At 50.8% G+C, this 22,760-nt stretch overlaps 1 protein-coding gene across 1 annotated transcript in view; it reads right to left on the reverse strand.

Annotated features, from left to right (window-relative positions):
• Positions 1–4,818: 4,818 nt before the first annotated feature.
• The window catches only part of RHPN1 (rhophilin Rho GTPase binding protein 1), a 78,874-nt gene continuing 60,932 nt past the window's right edge, over positions 4,819–22,760 (reverse strand). The window contains exons 11-16 of the mRNA XM_040352128.1: positions 16,390–16,509; positions 12,956–13,150; positions 10,876–10,952; positions 8,211–8,357; positions 6,112–6,270; positions 4,819–5,300 (exon numbers count right to left, since the gene is read on the reverse strand). Coding sequence (XP_040208062.1) covers positions 5,097–5,300; positions 6,112–6,270; positions 8,211–8,357; positions 10,876–10,952; positions 12,956–13,150; positions 16,390–16,509 — 902 coding nt within the window. The 3' untranslated portion in view covers positions 4,819–5,096. The remainder of the gene's footprint in view (positions 5,301–6,111; positions 6,271–8,210; positions 8,358–10,875; positions 10,953–12,955; positions 13,151–16,389; positions 16,510–22,760) is intronic.

Raw genomic sequence — 22,760 nt, forward strand, 5'->3', positions numbered from 1 at the left:
GGCCTAATTTTTCTGCCCCTGTGTAACAGGGGCGCCTGATAACAATTTTTGATGCAATACTTTGCACGTGGCTCTTTGTTGCGCTCCAATTACAGTATGTTTGAGGGGTGCCCTTTTTCTACAATTTTGCTTTCACAAAAAAATAATGGCCCCCCCCACCACCCCTAAAATAATCGAGATATTGTTGCCACACAGCACGTGCGCAAGCAGTATTAAATTACTTTGTTCTTATAATAATTTCATGTTGTGCAGGGACATTTCTAAACACGTGCCACTACTAGAGACTCACAGCAGGTGTGATATTTGAAGGAATTTTTCATATTTTTTTTCACTTTAAGCATCATTAAAATCGCTGTTCCGGAAAAACGACCGTTTTAAAAAAAAAAATCCATTGATACATGTTCCCTGGGGCAAGACCCGGGTTCTGAAAGACGTTTTTCAACATTAAATTGAATATTGGTCTTTAAAATTATCGTTTTTGAATTCGAACGTTCGAGTCCCATAGAGTTCAATGGGGTTCTAAATGTTCGCGCGAACCTGCGGTCTGTTCGAACGTTCTGGTGCGAACCGAACCCGGGTATGTTCAGCTCATCCCTAATGGTGACCCCAGAGGAAGGATCACTACTACGCCTGTGAATGGACATTGTTCTGGATGAAGAAGAAAATGAATCATCGTAGATTAACCAAATACACCCAAGAGAAGATAGAGGGACTTTTACGTTTTTGTTCTCAAACCTTCCAAGCATGACGGGGTGAAAGGCACACTCCTGTCAGACATAAACATTTTCCCCATAAAGTGACTTAGGAGACACGACTGTTCAGTTGACTGTTTCCAATTATCATCCCAATTACAAGGCTGAGAAGTCATCATCAGCATTTCAACTTTACAAAGAATGCAACAAGAAATGTTACATAGTAGGTGAGATTGAAAAAAAGACACACGTCCATCAAGTCCAACCTGTGTGTGATTATATGTCAGTATTACATTGTATATCCCTGTACGTTGTGGTCATTCAGATGCTTAGCTAATAGTTTTTTTAAACCATCGATGCCCCCCGCTGAGACCACCGCCTGTGGAAGGGAATTTCACATCCTTGCCGCTCTTACAGTAAAGAACCCTCTACGTAGTTTATGGTTAAACCTCTTTTTTTCAAATTTTAATGAGTGGCCACGTGTCTTCTTAAACTCCCTTCCACGAAAATGTTTTCTCCCTATTGTGGGGTCACCAGTACTGTATTTGTAAATTGAAATCATCTCCCCTCTCAGGCCTCGTACACACGGACAGATAGTCCGCTGAAAACGGTCGGCCAGACCGTTTTCAGCGGATATATCTGCCCGGAGATTTCTGTCTGATGGTTGTACACACCTGTACGTCCTCTTTAAGTGCCCAGCCGTGGGTCGCGGGCGCGCGCCCATGACCCGGTCCGAAGCTCCGTGACCGCGGCACCCGCGGACCCGATCGCCGCTAGAGTCCCGCGATCGGTCCCTGGAGCTGAAGAACGGGGAGAGGTGTGTGTAAACACAGCTTCCCCGTTCTTCACTGTGGCGCTGTCATTGATCGTGTGTTCCCTGATATAGGGAAACACGATCAATGACGTCACACGTCCAGCCCCGCCCCCCTACAGTTAGAAACACATATGAGGTCACACTTAACCCCTTCAGCGCCCCCTTGTGGTTAACTCCTAAACTGCAATTATCATTTTCACAGTAAACAATGCATTTTTAATGCATTTTTTGCTGTGAAAATGACAATTGTCCCAAAAATGTGTCGAAATTGTCCGATGTGTCCGCCATAATGTCGCGGTCACAAAAAAAATAAAAAAAATAAAAAACCGCTGATCGCCGCCATTAGTAGTTTTTTTTTTATATAAAAATGCAATAAAACTATCCCCTATTTTGTAAACGCTATAAAATTTCGCGAGAAAAAAAAATGTTTTATATATTTTTGGGGGATATTTATTATAGCAAAAATGTAAAAAATATTGCATTTTTTTCAAAATTGTCGCTCTGTTTGTTTATAGCGCAAAAAAATAAAAACCGCAGAGGTGATCAAAAACCACCAAAAGAAAGCTCTATTTGTGGGGGAAAAAAAGGACGCAGTGCCGAATCGCAAAAACTGTCCGGGTCCTTTACCTGCATAAAAGGTCCGGGTCTTAAGTGGTTAAGCAAATTAAACTTCAGCTTTAATCTACATTTAGTCCGCTCACAGACACGAGATGTTTGTTGATTGAAGCTGTCAGTCACAGGTGGGGAAACAATATTACACTATTTTACCAAAAGTATTGGGACACCCCTCCAAATCATCAGATTCAGGTGTTCCAAACACCTCCATGGCCTCAGGTGTATAAAATCGCACACCTCGGCATGCAGACGAACATTTGTGAAGGAATGGGTCGCTCTCAGGAGCTCAGTGAGTGAATACAAGCGTGGTACCGTGATAGGTGGCCACCTCTGCAATAAGTCCATCCGTGAAATTTCCTCGCTACCAAGTATTCCACACGGTCAGCTGTTACTGGTGTAATAACAAAGTGGAAGCAACTGGGAACAACAGCAACTCGGCCACGAAAAATGACAGTCAGCTGAAGCGCACAGTGTGCAGAAGTCGCCAACTGTCCGCAGAGTCAATAGCTACCGATCTCCAAACTTTGTGTGGCCTTCAGATTAGAACAATGCATAGAGATCTTCATGGAATGGGTTTCCATGGCCGAGCACCCAAGCCTTACATCACCAAGTGCAATACAAAGCATCGGATGCTGTGGTGTAAAGCCGCCACTGGACTCTAGAGCAGTGGTCTCCAAACTGCGGCCCGGGGGTTGGATGTGGCCCTTTGCTTGCTTTATCTGGCCCTTGGGGCAATATTCCACCAACTGATACTAATGATGGGGCACCATTACATCTACTACTACTGACACCATCAATAAAGTACTATTCTCCTCATTGATAAAGAATGGGTCACTATTTCTCTCATTAAAACCAATAATGGGGCACTGATCCCGGGGCATTTTCTACTCTCACTGGGCACAGTCCGGCCCCCCTAAAGCCTGAAGGACAGTAAACTGGCCCTTTGCTTAAAAAGTTTGGAGACCCCTGCTCTAGAGCAAGGGTGCTCAACCTGTGGCCCTCCAGCTGTTGCGGAACTACAAGTCCCGGAGACATTGCAAAGCTGACCGTTACAAGCATGACTCCCAAGGGCAGAGGCATGATAGGACTTGTAATTCCACAACAGCTGGAGGGCCACAGGTTGAGCACCCATGCTCTAGAGCAGGGGTCCTCAAACTACGGCCCTCCAGTTGTTCAGGAACTACAATTCCCATCATGCCTGAATATCAGAGCTTTACAATGTCTCGTGGGACTTGTAGTTCTGCAACAGCTGAAGAGCCGTAGTTTGGAGACTCCTGCTCTAGAGAATTGCAGATTTGTTCTCTGGCGATCCGATGGACCTGTCTGAGTTTGGCGGTTGCCAGAAGAATGGTACTTACCTGACGGCATTGTGCCAAGTGTAAAGTTTGGTGGAGGGGGGATTATGGTGTGGGGTTGTTTTTCAGGGGTTGATCTTGGCCCCTCAGGGGTTGGCCCCCTTAGTTCCAGTGAAGGGAACTCTTAAGGCGTCGGCATATCAAGACATTTTGGACAATTTCATGCTCCCAACTTTGTGGGAGGAGTTTGGGGACGGCCCCTTCCTGTTCCAACATGACTGCTCACCAGAGTACAAAGCAAGGTCCATAAAGACATGGATGAGTGAGTTTGGGGTGGAGGAACTTGACTGGCCTGCATAGAGTCCTGACCTCAACTTGATAGAACACCTTTGGGATGAATTAAAGTGGAGACTGTGAGCCAGGACTTCTCACCCAACATCAGTGCCTGACCTCACAAATGCTCTTCTGGAAGAATGGTCAAACCTTCCCATAGACACCCTCCTAAACCTTGTGGACAGCCTTCCCAGAAGAGGTGAAGCTGTTATAGCTGCAAAGGGCGGGGCCAACTCAATATTGAACCCTCCGGACTAAGACTGGGATGCCATTAAAGTTCATGTGCGAGTAAAGGCAGGCGTCCCAATACTTATGGCAATATAGGGCCAGATTCTTCAGCGTAGAATATGCAAATGACTAGATACGCCGATTCACGAACGTACGTGCGCCCGTCGCAATTAGTTACGCCGTTTACGTTAGAGATACGCCAGCGTAAAGATAAAGCTGGTCTCTAGGTGGCGCAGCCCATGCAAAGTATGGACGTCGGAACAAGCGTATCTTTTTACGTCGTTTGCGCAAGTCATACGCAAATAGGGCTGTGTGTAAATTACGTTCACGTCACAGGCATTGAGCCGACGTATCTTTGGGCGTAAATACGACGTGATACTGAGCATGCGCCGTTCGTTCGGCCATGCATCTACATGGGGGTCAAGCCTCATTTAAATACAACCCCCTACAGCCTACTTTGAATTACGCTCGCTTACGCCGGCCCATTTACGCTACGCCGCTGTAACTTAGGACACAAGTGAATACAGCATTTGCCTCTCTAAGTTGCGGCGGCGTAGCGTAAATACGATACGCTACGCCCGCGCAACGTAGATCGGCCGTACGTGAATCTAGGCCATAGTATATATCTGAGAACAGAATGCAAACGCCATACTTCCTCAGATGTGATTGATCTCAGGGGAAGATTCTAGAAGATTGGATGGATTTGGTTGGGTGATGGAGGCGCCCGCAGTCGGGGTGCATGTATCTAATTATGGAGGATTGGTCAGTGCAATAATCAGACCGATCTCCTTCCCGACATCTCTGATTGGCCGAACTCACTGCAGGAAGCAGACCGGTAACTTTTTTTTTACTTTAATGGTTTTCTAGACACAAAACATTTGTTGATTCTCACAGGTTCTCTTTAGTTACAGAAAAATGTATAAATTATCTTTTACATTTATATACAGATAGAACGGACGCAAACTGTTCATCCTCTCAGACAGGCCAGGGGCCCATTGTCATACAGTCACCACAGTCTGGGGCCCGACTACAGCTTGCCGGTGCTACAGGTTAATCCTATGGGGTAGGTCTGGGGGGGTCTCTGGTTGCCCCTGGCAGTGGGGGGCGCTGTTGCTCCTGTCAGTACATGGACTCGCTGTTCTGCACAGCGCTGAATGGCTGGAGGGCGCTGAGGTTCGGGCTCCGCTTGCTGGGGTTACTCTTCCGGCTCCACTGAAGTAAAGTGCCGGAACGCTTGCCGACACCCGGCGTCTTCCTGCTGTTCTCTTTATTCCCTTTCAGGATCTCGCTGGACGTCAACATGGAGGATTTCTTCTCCAAAGTCTGGGAAAGAAATTTGTTAGAATGACAAATTTAGAAGTGAACTAAAATAATAGACAATGAGGATAATAAAGAGAAAAGAGAGCGTCACCCCCAATTCCCTTTATACCCCCCCCCCCATACAGACTCAACTGCTTTGGCAATGCTAAAATATAAGTGATCCTGGAGAGAGAGAGAGAGAGAGAGAGAGAGAGAGAGAGAGAGAGAGAGAGAGAGAGAGAGAGAGAGAGAGAGAGAGAGAGAGAGATGCTATAGAGAAAGAGAGAGAGAGAGAGACTATAGAGAGAGAGAGAGAGAGAGAGAGACTATAGAGAGAGAGAGAGAGAGAGAGAGAGAGAGAGAGAAAGAAAGAAAGAGAGAGAGAGAGAGAGAGAAATACTATAGAGAGAGGGGGAGGAAGAGCGAGAAATAAGAGAGTGAGAGAAATAAATAAATATGAGAGAGACACTAGAGAGAGAGAGAGAGAGAGAGAGAGAGAGAGAGAGAGAGAGAGAGAGAGAGAGAGAGAGAGAGAGAGAGAGAGAGAGAAATACTAGAGAGAGAAATACTAGAGAGAGACAAAATACGAGAGAGATTTAATACGAGAGAGAGAGAGAGAAATACGAAAGAGAGAGATACGAGAGAGAGAGAGTGCGCGCGAGAAAGAAAGAAAGAGTGAAGAGAACAAAAGAAATAACAAAGAAAGACAAAGTAGCGAGAGAAGATAAAAGCTGTCCAGAGGGTGGCGCTGTAGGAGAGTGTTCTGCTGTATATAACAGAAGATGAAGGGACACAGACAGTGATCTGGACTAGTGGCGGTGTCTGCCATTCATACCGTATTCTGGGTGTCTGCGCTCTGGAAGGTGACGATCTCGATGTCCGCTCCATCATTCCCGGTATTCTTCAATAAGGTCACCACTTCGGAATGTTTGGCCCACCGGCAGTCCACGTCATTCACAGAGACGATGTAGGCGCCCTCCTTCACTCCGGCATTCTGCGACACACAAGAAGAACATTTACATGCAGGCCAGAAATGCCAGATATGGGACTCCCGATGAACTCGAAGATCATTGAATGTAAAGTCAGCCATGATAGAACAGTATTACCTAGACCGTGTACGGCTTGTCATTTCATGGAGCCCCATCTGATCGTGTGTACGAGGCTATAGTCCAATCAGCATGCTGGCGTGGGGCATACCGCAGGCGGCATGTGCTGAGCAAGATCAGCAGCTTGCTTTACTGCTACCGCTCTTTAATAAAAAAGTGGCGTGGAGATCAGATTGCACACACTGCTGACGGACTCAGAAGAGTCCAACCTACTACCAAATGGAATCATGCCGCTTACTGATATGTCAATGGAGCCTGGAAGTGTGAAAGTAGTGCTGGGCTCTCTTCTTGGAAAGCCCACCATGTTTGTTTGGTATGGGAAGTCTTTTTTTTGGGACTCATACTTGCCTACCTTAATCTCATGCTGCACCTGTCCCCCATCGGCTCAAAGACGGAGAACTGAGCAATCAAACATAGCCGATCTTTGGGGTTTTCGGAGCTTCATGAGCAGAGCGCTGCTGTCAGTCACTGCTGTCTGCTCTGCCTCCTCACGCTTACTGGAGTGCTGGGCTCTGGAGGGGGCGGGAATGGCCGGCTCAGGCTCTCAGTGGCTTGCTGAGAGTCTGAGCCGAGTGCCAGTCCAGGCATGTGGGGGGGATACCAATAATATGGTTGCAATCTTGCCACAGCCTGCATCGACTCTGAAGTTAGTCAACAGCGAGCTTCAGAGGCCAGAGTTCCGGGGTGCCCTAGGTACAGAGGCCAGAGTTCCGGGGTGCCCTAGGTACAGAGGCCAGAGTTCCCAGGGTGCCCTAGGTACAGAGGCCAGAGTTCCAGGGTGCCCTAGGTACAGAGGCCAGAGTTCCAGGGTGCCCTAGGTACAGAGGCCAGAGTTCCTGGGGTGCCCTAGGTACAGAGGCCAGAGTTCCTGGGGTGCCCTAGGTGCAGAAGCCAGAGTTCCGGGGTGCCCTAGGTACAGAGGCCAGAGTTCCAGGGTGCCCTAGGTGCAGAGGCCAGAGTTCCAGGGTGCCCTAGGTGCAGAGGCCAGAGTTCCAGGGTGCCCTAGGTGCAGAGGCCAGAGTTCCAGGGTGCCCTAGGTGCAGAGGTCAGAGTTCCAGGGTGCCCTAGGTGCAGAGGCCAGAGTTCCTGGGGTGCCCTAGGTGCAGAGGCCAGAGTTCCAGGGTGCCCTAGGTGCAGAGGCCAGAGTTCCAGGGTGCCCTAGGTGCAGAGGCCAGAGTTCCAGGGTGCCCTAGGTGCAGAGGCCAGAGTTCCAGGGTGCCCTAGGTGCAGAGGCCAGAGTTCCAGGGTGCCCTAGGTGCAGAGGCCAGAATTCCAGGGTGCCCTAGGTGCAGAGGCCAGAGTTCCTGGGGTGCCCTAGGTACAGAGGCCAGAGTTCCCTAGGTGCAGAGGCCAGAGTTCCAGGGTGCCCTAGGTACAGAGGCCAGAGTTCCAGGGTGCCCTAGGTGCAGAGGCCAGAGTTCCTGGGGTGCCCTAGGTACAGAGGCCAGAGTTCCTGGGGTGCCCTAGGTGCAGAGGCCAGAGTTCCAGGGTGCCCTAGGTGCAGAGGCCAGAGTTCCAGGGTGCCCAAGGTACAGAGGCCAAAGTTCCCAGGGTGCCCTAGGTGCAGAGGCCAGAAGTCCGGGGTGCCCTAGGTACGAAGGCCAGAGTTCCGGGGTGCCCTAGGGGCAGAGGCCAGAGTTCCCGGGGTGCCCTAGGTGCAGAGGCCAGAAGTCCGGGGTGCCCTAGGTACGAAGGCCAGAGTTCCGGGGTGCCCTAGGTACAGAGGCCAGAGTTCTGGGGTGCGCAACATGAAAGCCACATCTGGATTATTATGGATTTAAAAAGACAATATCACCCAAAGATTTCTATAGTAGTGTATGATACGTACATCGGCGCAGCCCCCGGGAACTATGCCAGCAATCAGCACCGGAGAATCTCCTCTCAGGGTGAAACCGAATCCACCGTCATCCCGCTCGAGGTGAACCTTCTGCGCCGGCCGCCACTTGTGCTTTGCTGAAAAGACGGACAGCGGACCCTGCAGGCAGAAATATAGGAGGAATGTGCGTTATTCTTTTTCCTAATGGATATCCAGCTGTCACATGACACGGCTCTCTCCCAGCCTGTCTGCAGGGAAACATAAGCAGGAGGAGCTTCTAGTCCTCTGCTGCTGGTCACATGACCCGGCTCTCGCCCAGCCTGTCTGCAGGGAAACATAAGCAGGAGGAGCTTCTAGTCCTCTGCTGCTGGTCACATGACCCAGCTCTCGCCCAGCCTGTCTGCAGGGAAACATAAGCAGGAGGAGCTTCTAGTCCTCTGCTGCTGGTCACATGACCCAGCTCTCGCCCAGCCTGTCTGCAGGGAAACATAAGCAGGAGGAGCTTCTAGTCCTCTGCTGCTGGTCACATGACCCAGCTCTCGCCCAGCCTGTCTGCAGGGAAACATAAGCAGGAGGAGCTTCTAGTCCTCTGCTGCTGGTCACATGTTCAAAATAAAAAAAACTTTGGAAAAACAGAGTAAAAATAAATGAATATCAATAAACATCAATATTATTTTTTGAGAAATAACATAGTGTGGGAGGATTTCTGCCAGTCACAGGTTGTGTCACGCCCCTCCAGCCTGTGTCTTAGAATAAAGCAGGCAGGAGGTGAAGCCTCCATCAATCTACATGTAATATCCCATCACCATTGGGGTAGATTCAGGTAGGGCTGCGCACTCTTACGGAGGCGCAGCGTACCGTTTTAACCCTACGCCTCCGTAAATTACTTGCGCTACGCCGAACGTAGTGCGCATGCTCCGTCGGGAAACTTTGCGGTAAATGACGTCACAAGGACGTCATTTGCTTCAACGTGAACGTAAATGGCGTCCAGTGCCATTCACGATTCACTTACGCAAACGACGTAATTTTCAAAAATCGCGACGCGTATACTTAGCATTGGCTGCTCCTGCTAATAGCATGGGCAGCCTTACGCAGAAACCGACGAACGCAAACGACGTAAAATGCGAACGCCGGGCGCGCGTACGGTTGTGAATCGGCAATTTGCATACTCTACGCTGACCACTAAAGGAACGCCACCTAGCGGCCAGCGTAAGAATGCAGCCTACGATACGACGGCATAAGAGCCTTATGCCAGTCATATCTTAGGCTACAGTCGGCGTATCTAGCTTTCTGAATACAGAAAAGTCAATACGCCGGCGCAAATTAGCAATTACGCTGCGTATCTATGGATACCAGTGGCGGTTCGTCCATAGAGGACGCTGGAGCGCCGCCCCCTCTGGCTCTCACCGCCACTGAGTGAAATAACATAGATTCATGCATTGCACGAATCTATGTTATTTTCGCCGCTGCCGCTGTTATTCAGATGGTCGGCGCTCAATGTCCGGCCATCTGAATAACGCCAGCTGGTTGGCTGTAGGGAAATGTCTATCAAAGCCAACGGCTCTAATAGGCTTTCCCAATACAGCCCTCGGGTCCCGGAAGCTTATTCTCGGAGCGCACAGATTGTACGCCCCTTGAATAAGATGACAGGCGTCTCAGCCAATCACGTTGGCCGGTTCTGGCTACCTGTAACCTGATTGGCTGAGACGCCTGTCAGTCATCGAGGGCGGGAGAAGACATCGTGGGACGTGGATGCCTGACTCCAGTAAAGGTAAGTGCCGGGCGGGGGAAGAACGCAATTTACAGGGCACAGTGGGGACAATTGGCACAGCGGCGACCATTAAAGGGCACAGTGGCTGCGTTTAATGGCATGGCACAGTGGTGACAATGTATGGCACAGTGGCTGCGTTTAATGGCATGGCACAGTGGTGACAATGGATGGCACAGTGGCTGCGTTTAATGGCATGGCACAGTGGTGACAATGTATGGCACAGGGGCTGCGTTTAATGGCATGGCACAGTGGTGACAATGTATGGCACAGGGACTGCGTTTAATGGCATGGCACAGTGGTGACAATGGATGGCACAGGGGCTGCGTTTAATGGCATGGCACAGTGGTGACAATGGATGGCACAGGGGCTGCGTTTAATGGCATGGCACAGTGGTGCGAATTGATGGCACAGTGGCTGCATTTGATGGCATGTAACAGTGGCTGCGTTTGGGCACAGTGAGACTGCAATTTTTTTTTTCCTTTGCGCCCCCCCAAAAATTTTGAGCACCAGCCGCCACTGATGGATACGCAGGCGTAATTGCTACCTGAATCTACCCCAGTGTGTTTAGCTGGTTAGTGGGCAAGGAGGAGGAGGAAGGGAGGGAGGGAGTGGGCTGTAGGTTTAGTGACACTTTACAAAGGAGCTTGCACTCTTCTTGTTAAATTGGGACTGATCTTCTCCCGGTTCTATACAGTGTGTGACAGACACAGCTGGAGCTGCATGCTCTGGATTCCTCTGCCAGTTCCGGCGCCCTCCTCGCGGCGCGGACAGTTCAGTCCGTGTGTCAGGTCCGACCGGGTAGGGATCCTCTGGCAGTTTTCTATATTGAAACCCACCACATTCCCCCTTTAGTAGTTCGGTCCAGATCCCGAGTCTATGGAAATTCTTTCAGGTTTCCCCACTTACCAGCCGGTGGAAGATGTCGGTTACTTTCACCTTGGAGAAGATGGGAATTTTTATCTCCGGCTTCTGTTGGGTTTTTGCTACAAAACAGAGAAGAGGTGATTATTAGATGAAGTAGAACGGTCATTTTTTTTATTTACTTTTTAGACCTTTTTCCACCCAACTTCCTGTATTAAACAATCAATGTCTACTCACCCTCAACACGCTCCAGCGCGGTTCCCAACTTCCTCCTTGGTCCAGGACTTGCAGTCCACTGCCCGTTTCCTGTGAGACCAGCCTGTCATTTACACCCCTCCCCCCCAGGGCACAGGTGTCAAACACAAGGGCTGCGGCCTGAATCCGGCACTCCAGGCCATTTCATGTGGCCCTCGCACCCAGAGGGAGGGATGGACGTGAGACGTGAACAGCCTGTGAGAGAGCCGATTCCTGCACACTCTGTACCTAGCGTGCGCCGCGGAATCTCTCCCCTCTGTACCTAGCGCACGCCACGGAAACTCTGCCCCCTGTACCCAGCGCGTGGCGGAATCTCTGCCCCCTGTACCCAGCGCGTGGCGGAATCTCTGCCCTCAGTATCCAGCGCGGGCGCCGCAGAAACTCTGCCCTCTGTACTCAGCGCGGGCCTCGGAAACTCTGCCCTCTGTACCTAGCGCGCGCGCGGCGCAAAATCTCTGCCCTCTGTACCTAGCGCGCGCCGCGGAAACTTCTTTTTTTTTTTTATTCTGACTAGGTGTGCAAGTGTTGTCTCGCATGATGAGCAGAATTCAACCTAATAGGGCCCGCATTTGGCCTGAGGTGCAGGGGGTTGCGCTGGAGCCGAGCAGCGACGATCGCAGCCGATTGGCGCAGTTCGTCAATGCTTGGAAATGCGCGGAAATACTCAGTTTCCCGCAGTCAGCCGAAGTGTCCTCGGGGCCTTTTCCAAAGCTCTCCGACGCCCCCCCCCCCCCGCCTCTGGCCGCATGCGGTATGGCATCCCATAAATTATTTTTGTTTCCATTGACGTCAATGGGGAAACTCGCTTTGATAAGCAAGTTCTTTGGATAACGAGCATTCTCCTGGAACGGATTATCCGAGGTTCCACTGTATACCGCAGTGCTGTACTGAGCCAGTCACATCAGTCTCTGTACCAGAGGAGCTTACACTCTAATGTCCCCCCCCACAGTCGCACACTCTTATTATACATTTATATAGCTCTGACATATTACTTGGCCCAGGAGCTTGCACTCACACAACGTCTTCAGCATAGACACGTTAGGCCAGCCCTCTGTACCTAGCGTGTGCCGCGGAAACTCTGCCCTCTGTACCTAGCGCGCGCCGCGGAAACTCTGCCCTCTGTACCTAGCGCGCGCCGCGGAAACTCTGCCCTCTGTACCTAGCGCGCGCCGCGGAAACTCTGCCCTCTGTACCTAGCGCGCGCCGCGGAAACTCTGCCCTCTGTACCTAGCGCGCGCCGCGGAAACTCTGCCCTCTGTACCTAGCTCGCGCCGCGGAAACTATGCCCTCTGTACCTAGCGCACGCCGCGGAAACTATGCCCTCTGGATCTAGCGCGCGCCGCGGAAACTATGCCCTCTGGACCTAGCGCGCGCCGCGGAAACTATGCCCTCTGGACCTAGCGCGCGCCGCGGAAACTATGCCCTCTGGACCTAGCGCGCGCAGCGGAAACTATGCCCTCTGTACCTAGCGCGCGCAGCGGAAACTATGCCCTCTGTACCTAGCGCGCGCAGCGGAAACTATGCCCTCTGTACCTAGCGCGCGCCGCGGAAACTCTGCCCTCTGTACCTTGCGCGCGCCGCGGAAACTCTGCCCTCTGTACCTTGCACGCGCCGCGGAAACTCTGCCCTCTGTACCTAGCACGCGCCGTGGAAACTCTGCCCTCTGTACCTATCGCGCGCCGCGGAAACTCTGCCTTCTGTACCTAGCGGGCGCCGCAGAAACTCTGCCCTCCTGTACCTAGCGCGCGCCGCGGAAACTCTGCCCTCTGTATACCGCAAGTGAAGAACATACAAACTCCATGCAGGCTGAAACTTGGTGAGGTCTAATCATCATATACAATGAATACTATTCAGAAATGGCGCTTCTTACGCTGGATGTCGGGAGCCTCTCCCGTCTCGAAGAAATCCTCCTCGTGGTCGATGTCGGAGTATTTACTGAGCGAGCGCTTGTGTGCCAGGGCCAGGACTTCCTGCAGGATGTCCATCTTACGAAGGATCTTACACAGGCTGTGGATTCTCATCGCTTCTTCGTGTTTCATGAGCGCCTTCTTCAGGTGCGCTTTACCTGCGGGCCAATCAGAGGACATGAGCGCTCTCCCCACAAGTGTACAGTCTATAAAGCAGGGGGTCTCAAACTGGTGGCCCTGCAGCTGTTCAAGAACTACAACTCCCATCATGCCTCTGCCCTTGGGAGTCACGCTTGTAACTGTCAGCCTTGCAATGCCTCATGGGACTTGTAGTTCCGCAACAGCTGGAGGGGCCACCAGTTTGAGACCCCTGCTATAAAGTCTAACGAGTCCCCATCACTGGAGTACCACAAACATGAAGCAACAGGGAGGATGGGGCCACGGTCAATGCTGGACCTCCTGCAGCCAAGAAATGAGGCGGGGCTCTATCTGACTTGCTGCAGTTTCTAATGCACATTGTGAGAAGCACACAGTGTGCGGCGAAATCACAGGAAGCCGTTTCAGTCCAGGAGAGGAGCCGCTACAACTGTGTAAGACTGAAGAGGAGGATTTAAACCTTCAGTTGTCTCTGTGCAATGATACAAAGACTTGGCTGGAAAGCACAGACTTGACGAGCCGCTCATTGAGGCCGGGGTCACACCTCTGTGAATTGGAGGCGGGGTCACACCTCTGTGAATTGGAGGCGGGGTCACACCTCTGTGAATTGGAGGCGGAGTTTCTCCACATACAATTCGCTGTGCCCGGCTCTCTATGAAGGGGTTCATACATCTCCGGTGCGGCTTGCACAGGAACAATGTGCGTCTTTGGCCCCGTTTCAGGGTTGAATTTAGGCAAAAATACCTTGCTCAGCAGCCAATAGGGGCGCTCGCCACCGACTCTCGTTCGCGTGCCCGGCGGGCGCGATCACCCCCGGGCACCCGCGATCGCTCGTTCCAGAGCAAGGACCGGGAGCTGTGTGTGTAAACACACAGCTCCCGGTCCTGTCAGGGGGAGAAACGCTGATCTTCTGTTTATACAATGTATGAACAGCGATCAGTCATTTTCCCTAGTGAGGCCACTCCCCCATATAGTTAGAACACACCCAGGGAACATACCTAACCCCTTCCCCGCCCCCTAGTGTTAACCCCTCCCTGCCAGTGGCATTTTTATAGTAATCAATGCATTTTTATAGCACTGATCGCTATAAAAATACCAATGGTCCCAAAAATGTGTCAAAAGTGTCCGAAGTGTCCGCCATAATGTCGCAGTACCGAAAAAAAAAAACGCTAATCGCCGCCATTAGTAGTAAAAAAAAAAAAATATTAATAAAAATGCCATAAAAATACCCCCTATTTTGTAAACACTATAACTTTTGCGCAAACCAATCAATAAAAGCTTATTGCGATTTTTTTTTCTGAAAAATATGTAGAAGAATACGTATCGGACTAAACTGAGGAAAAAATATGTTTTTTATATATTTTTGGGGGATATTTATTATGTTAAAAATATTCATTTTTTTCCAAATTGTCGCTCTATTTTTGTTTATAGCGCAAAAAATAAAAACCGCAGAGGTGATCAAATACCACCAAAAGAAAGCTCTATTTGTGGGAAAAAAAAGGACGCCAATTTTGTTTGGGAGCCACGTCGCACGACCGCGCAATTGTCAGTTAGAGCGGCGCAGTGCCGAATCGCAAAAAGTGCTCTGGTCTTTGACCAGCAATATGGTCCGGGGCTGAAGTGGTTAAATAGATTTTAAAAACTGTAATGCTCAGAACGGCCACAAGATGGCAGAGTGGCAGCAGGCGGCTCGCTATCTGAAGTCACAACTTGCAGCATTATTGGAACTGAAAGTGATTCCAGGGTCACTCTGCGTTATTATACAACGCTCCCCGTCTTCTGTTATTATTCACAACATAATCCAACAAGTGGTGCAATCACTTAAGCCCCAAGCCTCTTTCTGAGATTCGGTATTTAAAAGTAAAAATAATTTTTATTTATTTTTTGCTAGAAAATTACTTGGAACCCCCAAACATATTTTTTTTTTTTGCTAGCACCCTAGAGAATAAAATGGCGATCGTTGCAATACTTTGTCACACTGTATTTGTGTAGCGGTCTTACAAGCGCACAAAAACACAACAGTAAAGTTAGCCCAACTTTTTTATATTATGAAAGATAATGTTACGCCGAGTAAATTGATACCCAACATGTCACGCTTCATAGTTGCGCCCGCTCCTGGAATAGCGACAAACTTTTACCTTTAAAAATCTCCATAGGCGACGTTTAAAAAAAATTCTACAGGTTGCAAGTTTTGAATTACAGAGGAGGTCTAGGTCTAGAATTATTGCTCTCGCTCTAAACGATCCCGGCGATACCTCACATGTGTGGTTTGAACACCGTTTTCGTATGTGGGCGCTACTCACGTATGCGTTCGCTTCTGCGTACGCGAGCATGGCGGGACGCATTTAAAAAAATGTCTTTTACCTTTTATTTTTACACTGTTCTTTAAAAAAACATAAAAAAAAAAATGGTGTCACTTTTATTCCTATTACAAGGAATGTAAACATCCCTTGTAATAGAAAAAAAGAGATCTGGGGGTCAAAAAGACGTCACACCTCATATTTACACTAAAATGCAATAAATAAAATTTAATAATAAAAAATAAAAATAAAGTCTCTTTAAGAGCTGTTGGCGGAAGTGATGTTTTGATGTCGCTTCCGCCCTGCTATGGTATGGAGTTGGGTGGGGGTCTACTCACTCATCTCCATACCCAGCCAGGGAGAGGACATGATCACCTCCGCCGCTACCGACGGCTCCGGTAAGCGGCGGAGGGCACCGGAGAGGGGCGGGCCCCCCTCTCCCGCCGCTGATCAGCATGCTCTTGTAGCGAATACGCCGCAGAGACCACTTTTATCTGAAACCGGACCGCTCACTAAAGAGGATACCGGGGTTATGGTAGCTGCTGCTCTAACAAGCAGTGCCTCTGTATGAAATGTTTGCAGATCATGGCTGGTGGGAGGGGCCAGCAGAGTTCCTGAGAACGCCCCAACACCCTGCTGGCCCCTCCCACCAGCCATAATCTGCCTGCATTACATTCTGTATGAAATGTTTGCAGATCATGGCTGGTGGGAGGGGCCGGCAGGGTATTGGGGCGTTCTCAGGAACTCTGCGCTGGCCCCTCCCACCAGCCATAATCTGCCTGCATTGCACACTGTACGCCTCAACACTCCTTTAAAGAGCCCTCCGTCCTGATGCAAGCAGTGGGCTGGCTCCTGGGAGGAGTTATGCAAATATCAAAACGCCTTGATGGGTGGGTGTAAAAAAGGGAAGGCGGGGACACGGCAGGGGGAGGGGTCGTCACCTAGCTTTCTGCGCTCCTCTTGGTCTTGCAGCAGGCAGCTGACGGAGGGGCCCTCTGGTGGAGAGACGTGGAACTGCAGGAGAAGTTTCTCGTGTTCAATCAATTCCAGTCCGGCTGAGGCTGAAAGTGAAATAAATAGGTTTTTATTTTTTTTATTAAAAAAAAAAAAAAAAAAAAAAAGTAAAACATTTAAAAATAAAAAAGTAAAACATAAAAAATTTTTTAAAAAGTAAAAAACAGTTAAAAATGTAAACATTTAAAAATGTAAACATAAAAAAAAAAGTAAAATATTTAAAAAAAAAAAAAAAAAAAATGTAAAAAACATTTAAAATTTTAAACATTTAAAAAAAAATAAAAGGAAAAAACATTAAAAAAATTTAAACATTTTAAAAATAAATAGAATTTTGTGCCTGCGGACCAAAAAGAGGAAGAATACAGATTTATTCTAAACCTACAGCGCTCTCATTTGTAAAGGCGGTGTCCCGGGATTTACACGCTTACTATGGGCAGCTGTGCCTCCCAGAAGATGAAACACGCCCCTCGTTCATTGTAACAACCTCATGCAACTGTGGCACCTACCATGGAAAAGGACTATGACCGAGCTCCGGCCGGTGGGACGAAACGCGTCCTCAGGTCACTTGCCTTGGAAGTCATTAAGGTGCCATACTTTGTGTACAGGTGAATATCCTATAGAGAAGGTGACGGAAATCCCTCCAGTTGGGGACCCAACCATAAAATCCTGACAGAGGTTCTGAACTTTTCTCACTCTACAAAACGTTGTTTTATTGCCGTCTGTGTGTCCCCAATATGTGGAATTCCCCTCACTTCCTGACCCCCATCACACAGACACAGGAAGTGGATAGATTTCCCACACTTCCTATTGTGTTTTGTCATGGTCTTACCTCTCTCCTGTCTCCTTCGTTTGACATGTGCTGGTGGCCATCTTGGTTTCTAGGTCTCTTGTAGCCTCCCACCCTGCGGCTCCTCCTTCCCACTGGGAGGAGCTGGATGCCTGGCTCATATATATAGGAGGTCTGTGGCTTCAGTTCCTTGCTTGGTCCTCCTGTGTTCACATGCTTCTAAGACTGCTGCTGCTTCTGATCCTGGCTTCGTCTGACTTCCCTGCTGGTTCCTGATCCTGGCTTCGTCTGACTTCCCTGCTGGTTCCTGATCCTGGCTTCGTCTGACTTCCCTGCTGGTTCCTGACCTCTGGTTTCACCATCCGTTTGGACTTTTGCTTTACAGCTTGATTTTCAATAAAGCCTTCTTATTTTCACTTATCTCTTGTTGTACGTCTGGTTCATGGTTCCGTAACATTAGGACCAAGCCATGAATTTTGACGGTACAGGGCCATCCTCGCTACCCACGCTGGTTGCCAGACTTGATCAGCTGGAGTACCTGTTGGGTCAGTTCGCCGTGTCGTTGCAAACTCTGCTTGAACGCACGGTTCATTTCGCTCCCGTTGCCGATGGGTCGGTTGTCGCTCCTGGGCCGGCTCCTACTGCCGCTCCGGTTGTTGCGCCAGAGTCTACCCCGACACCTGTTGTTGTGCCTGCGGTGTTTCGGGGTATGACCGGTTCTGCCCCCCTTCCACAGCGATTTGGGGGAGAGCCAACTCAGTGCCGAAGTTTCCTTAACCAAGTGGGCATTTATTTCGAGTTGCTGCCACATGCCTTTCCCACTGAGAGATCAAAGGTGGGCTTCTTGATCTCGCTGCTCTCGGACAAGGCCTTGGCCTGGGCCAGTCCTTTATGGGAGAACAACAATCCGGTGGTTGCCGAGTTTTCCGGTTTTGTTGCTTCTCTTCGGAAGGTATTCGATGTGCCGGCTCGCGCCGCTTCTGCTGCGAAGCTCCTTATGTCCATCAGACAGGGTTCACGATCCGTAGCCGAATACGCCATTGAGTTTCGTACCCTGGCAGCAGAGGTGGGCTGGAATAATGAGGCTCTGGTCGCTGCTTTCTCTCATGGTCTCTCGAATGCCTTGAAGGATGAGGTTGCAGCTAAGGACCTACCAGTGGAGCTCGAGGCTCTTATTTCTTTCCTGATTTTGATTGACACCAGACTCAGGGAGAGACCTTCCTTTAAGGAGAGCCTGCGGAGGCCTCCTAACAGTTTGGTGCCTACGTTTGCTGTCCCACCCGTGCCTCCCTCTCCTCCTGGGGTTGACTTGTCTGGGGGTGAACCCATGCAGCTGGGGTTTGTTTGCCTGTCCGAGGGGGAGAGGGTACTCCGGAGACGCGAGGGCCGATGCATGTACTGTGGTCTCGGTGGGCATTTTCGGTTGGCATGTCCGAACCGTCCGGGAAACGCTCGCACCTGAGATCCTGTCGGGGGCAGATCTTGGGTGGAGTCTCCTCGTCCCCGGTTTCCCGTGTTGATAAACCACTGATCACTGTTGTCCTCTCCTGGGTCGGGGGCTCGGTGACGACCCAGGCGTTGGTGGACTCTGGTGCTGGTGGTTTTTTCATTGATAGTGCGTTCGCTGCCGCCAATTCCATTCCTCTGCAGGCTCGAGGTTCCCCGCTGGCTCTAGAGGCGATAGACGGCAGACCCCTCCAGCCGTCACACGTGACTCATGAGACCCTTCCAGTGGGGATAGCCATTGGTGCCGTTCACAGAGAGTCGGTCTGCTTCCAGGTTATTTCGTCTCCACACTACTCGGTGGTCTTGGGGTACCCCTGGCTCCAGAAGCATAATCCGACTTTCGACTGGAGATCGGCCGAGATCCTCTCATGGTCACCACAGTGTGGGGCTAGTTGCATCCATGGGCCTGTCAAGTTGCTGTGTACTTCCTCGGACTCTCTGTTGCCTCCTGAATACGAGGAGTACCGGGATGTATTCGATAAGGTGCGCGCAGTTGCCCTACCTCCGCACCGCCCATACGATTGTGCCATAGAATTACAACCTGGTGCCGTTCCTCCTTGCGGCAGGGTCTATCCACTGTCGGTTGCGGAGAATGAGGCCATGGAGGAGTACGTGATGGAGACGCTGTCCCGTGGTCACATTCGCAAATCCTCGTCCCCGGCAGGGGCTGGATTTTTCTTTGTGAAAAAGAAGGGCGGTGAGTTGAGGCCTTGCATCGATTACAGGGGCCTTAATCGCATCACGATCAAGAACGCTTACCCGATACCCTTGATTTCCGAGCTGTTCGATCGCCTCAAGGGGGCCACCACGGTCTTTACCAAACTCGACCTGAGGGCGGCATATAACCTGGTAAGGATCAAGGCGGGCGATGAGTGGAAGACCGCGTTTAACACCAGGACTGGGCATTATGAATCCTTGGTTATGCCCTTTGGGTTGTGCAGTGAGCCCGCAGTCTTTCAGGAATTCATCAACGATGTTTTCCGTGACCTGTTGCAGCAGTGTGTGGTGGTCTATTTGGATGACATCTTGGTATACTCTGAATCCATGGAGGCCCACATTCTGGATGTCAAGCGAGTGTTGCAACGGTTACGAGAGAACAAGCTGTTCGGTAAGCTTGAGAAATGCGAATTTCACCGATCCCAGGTAACCTTCTTAGGTTACATCATTTCCGCTGAGGGGTTCTCCATGGACCCTGAGAAGGTTTCGGCTGTCTTACAGTGGCCTCAGCCCAGTGGTCTTCGTTCCTTGCAGCGCTTTTTGGGCTTCGCCAATTATTATCGGAAGTTCATCAGGGACTTCTCCTTGCTGGCCAAGCCTCTCACGGATCTGACCAGGAAGGGCAGTAATTCCCAGGTCTGGCCGCTCGAGGCCATCCGGGCTTTTGAGGCCCTAAAATCCGCCTTTGTGTCGGCTCCGATTCTGTCTCATCCCAACCCTGGGTTGCCCTTTGTCCTCGAGGTGGACGCGTCTGAGACGGGAGTAGGCGCCCTTCTGTCTCAGCGTAGAACACCAGAGGGTCCGCTGCTTCCTTGTGGGTTTTACTCCCGGAAACTGTCACCCGCGGAGTGCAACTATCAGATTGGTGACAGGGAGTTATTGGCCATAGTGCAGGCTCTCAAAGAGTGGAGGCACTTGCTCGAGGGCTCGGTGGTTCCGGTTCTCATCCTGACGGACCACAAGAATCTGACCTACCTTTCTGAGGCCAAGAGATTGACACCACGTCAGGCCAGATGGGCTCTGTTCTTGTCACGTTTTAATTACGTGGTCTCCTACCTACCTGGTTCCAAGAACATCAGGGCGGATGCCTTATCACGGCAGTACTCCGAGCTGTCCAGGGAGGAATCTATACCGACTTCGGTCATACCTCCGAATCAGATCCTGGCCGCCATTCGCACCAGCCTGACCTCTCCCCTTGGTGAGCAGATTTTGGCGGCTCAGTCTGGTGCTCCCTCTGGGAGACCCAACGGCAGATGTTTTGTGCCTGAGGAGTTGCGCACTCGGTTGTTGCGAACCTACCATAACTCCAAGACCGCGGGGCATCCTGGTAAGAATCAGCTGTCCTGGGCTGTTTCACGTCTGTTCTGGTGGCCTTCCCTACGTTCCGACATCGCTGCATATGTAGCGGCATGCTCCGTTTGTGCCCAAAGTAAGTCCCCTCGGCACCTTCCGTTGGGCCTGCTGCAACCCATAGCCACCGGGGAGCGCCCATGGTCACACCTGGGGATGGATTTCATTGTGGACCTCCCTGCTTCCCGAGGCCATACGGTCATTCTCATGATTGTGGATCGGTTTTCCAAAATGTGCCACTGTGTTCCTCTCAAGAAGTTACCCTCTGCACAAGAGTTGGCCACGATTTTTGCCCGGGAGGTCTTCCGGTTGCACGGTTTGCCCAAGGAGATAGTGTCGGATCGGGGGAGTCAGTTTGTGTCCAGATTCTGGCGCGCCTTTTGCTCCCAGTTGGGGATTCATCTCTCCTTCTCCTCGGCCTACCACCCTCAGTCCAATGGGGCCGCAGAACGATCCAATCAGGCCTTGGAGCAATTCCTTCGTTGCTATGTCTCCGATCACCAGGACAATTGGGTTGACCTCCTGCCTTGGGCTGAGTTTGCCAGGAACACGGCTGTGAACTCTTCCTCTGGGACGTCTCCCTTCATGGCCAATTTTGGGTTCCAACCTGCCGTGTTACCGGAGGCATTCTCTCCCCAGGATATTCCGGCTGTGGAGGATCACCTTTCCGTCCTACGCGCCTCTTGGGTACAGATCCAGAAGTCCCTTGAGGTCTCTGCGCAGCGCCAGAAACTTCAGGCTGATCGCAGACGAGCGCCTGCCCCTTCCTACCAGGTCGGAGACCGTGTATGGTTGTCCACTCGCAACCTCAACCTTCGAGTGCCCACTCCCAAGCTGGCCCCTCGCTTTGTTGGTCCCTTCCGAGTGCTTCGCAGGGTAAACCCGGTAGCCTATGCCCTTGCGCTTCCTCCTGGCATGCGGATCTCCAACGTGTTTCATGTCTCCCTGTTGAAGCCACTGGTGTGCAATCGCTTCACTTCCTCGGTTCCTCGGCCTCGTCCGGTCCAAGTGGGCAATCATGAGGAGTATGAGGTGAGCAATATCCTGGACTCACGCCTGGTCCGCGGTCGGGTGCAGTTTTTGGTCCACTGGCGTGGTTATGGTCCAGAGGAGCGTTCCTGGGTTCCCTCCGCAGATGTCCATGCTCCTGCCTTGCTCCGAGCCTTCCACGCACGCTTCCCTCAGAGACCGTTTTTTGCACCGCGGAGGAGGGGCCCTTGAGGGGGAGGTACTGTCATGGTCTTACCTCTCTCCTGTCTCCTTCGTTTGACATGTGCTGGCGGCCATCTTGGTTTCTAGGTCTCTTGTAGCCTCCCACCCTGCGGCTCCTCCTTCCCACTGGGAGGAGCTGGATGCCTGGCTCACATATATAGGAGGTCTGTGACTTCAGTTCCTTGCTTGGTCCCCCTGTGTGCACATGCTTCTAAGACTGCTGCTGCTTCTGGTTCTGATCCTGGCTTCGTCTGACTTCCCTGCTGGTTCCTGATCCTGGCTTCGTCTGACTACCCTTCTGGTTCCTGACCTCTGGTTTCACCATCCGTTTGGACTTTTGCTTTACAGCTTGATTTTCAATAAAGCCTTCTTATTTTCACTTATCTCTTGTACGTCTGGTTCATGGTTCCGTAACATGTTTAAAGTCTGTAAGGCAGAAAGTGGTGGACTGTCCTCACCTTGTTTTATCCTTTGTTGCATTTCAGTGCTGCAGATCACCTGAAGCCTCTTTGCAGCCGCTTCCTGTCTACAAGTACTCCAGTGAATGCGGCACGGGAATTGTTGGGCAGGTTTGCAGATGGTGATAACCGTGAGCCATACCGGTGTTATGTGTTAATAAAATGGCCACTAGTCTCCATCAGGGTGACAACTTAGGAGACTATTAGAAGAGAAGGAGAGTGCGTGGTCACCCTATAACAGGAAGTACCTTTATGGCAGGATCACTGG

Source organism: Rana temporaria, chromosome 5 (assembly GCF_905171775.1).
Source record: "Rana temporaria chromosome 5, aRanTem1.1, whole genome shotgun sequence".
Lineage (NCBI taxonomy): Eukaryota > Metazoa > Chordata > Amphibia > Anura > Ranidae > Rana > Rana temporaria.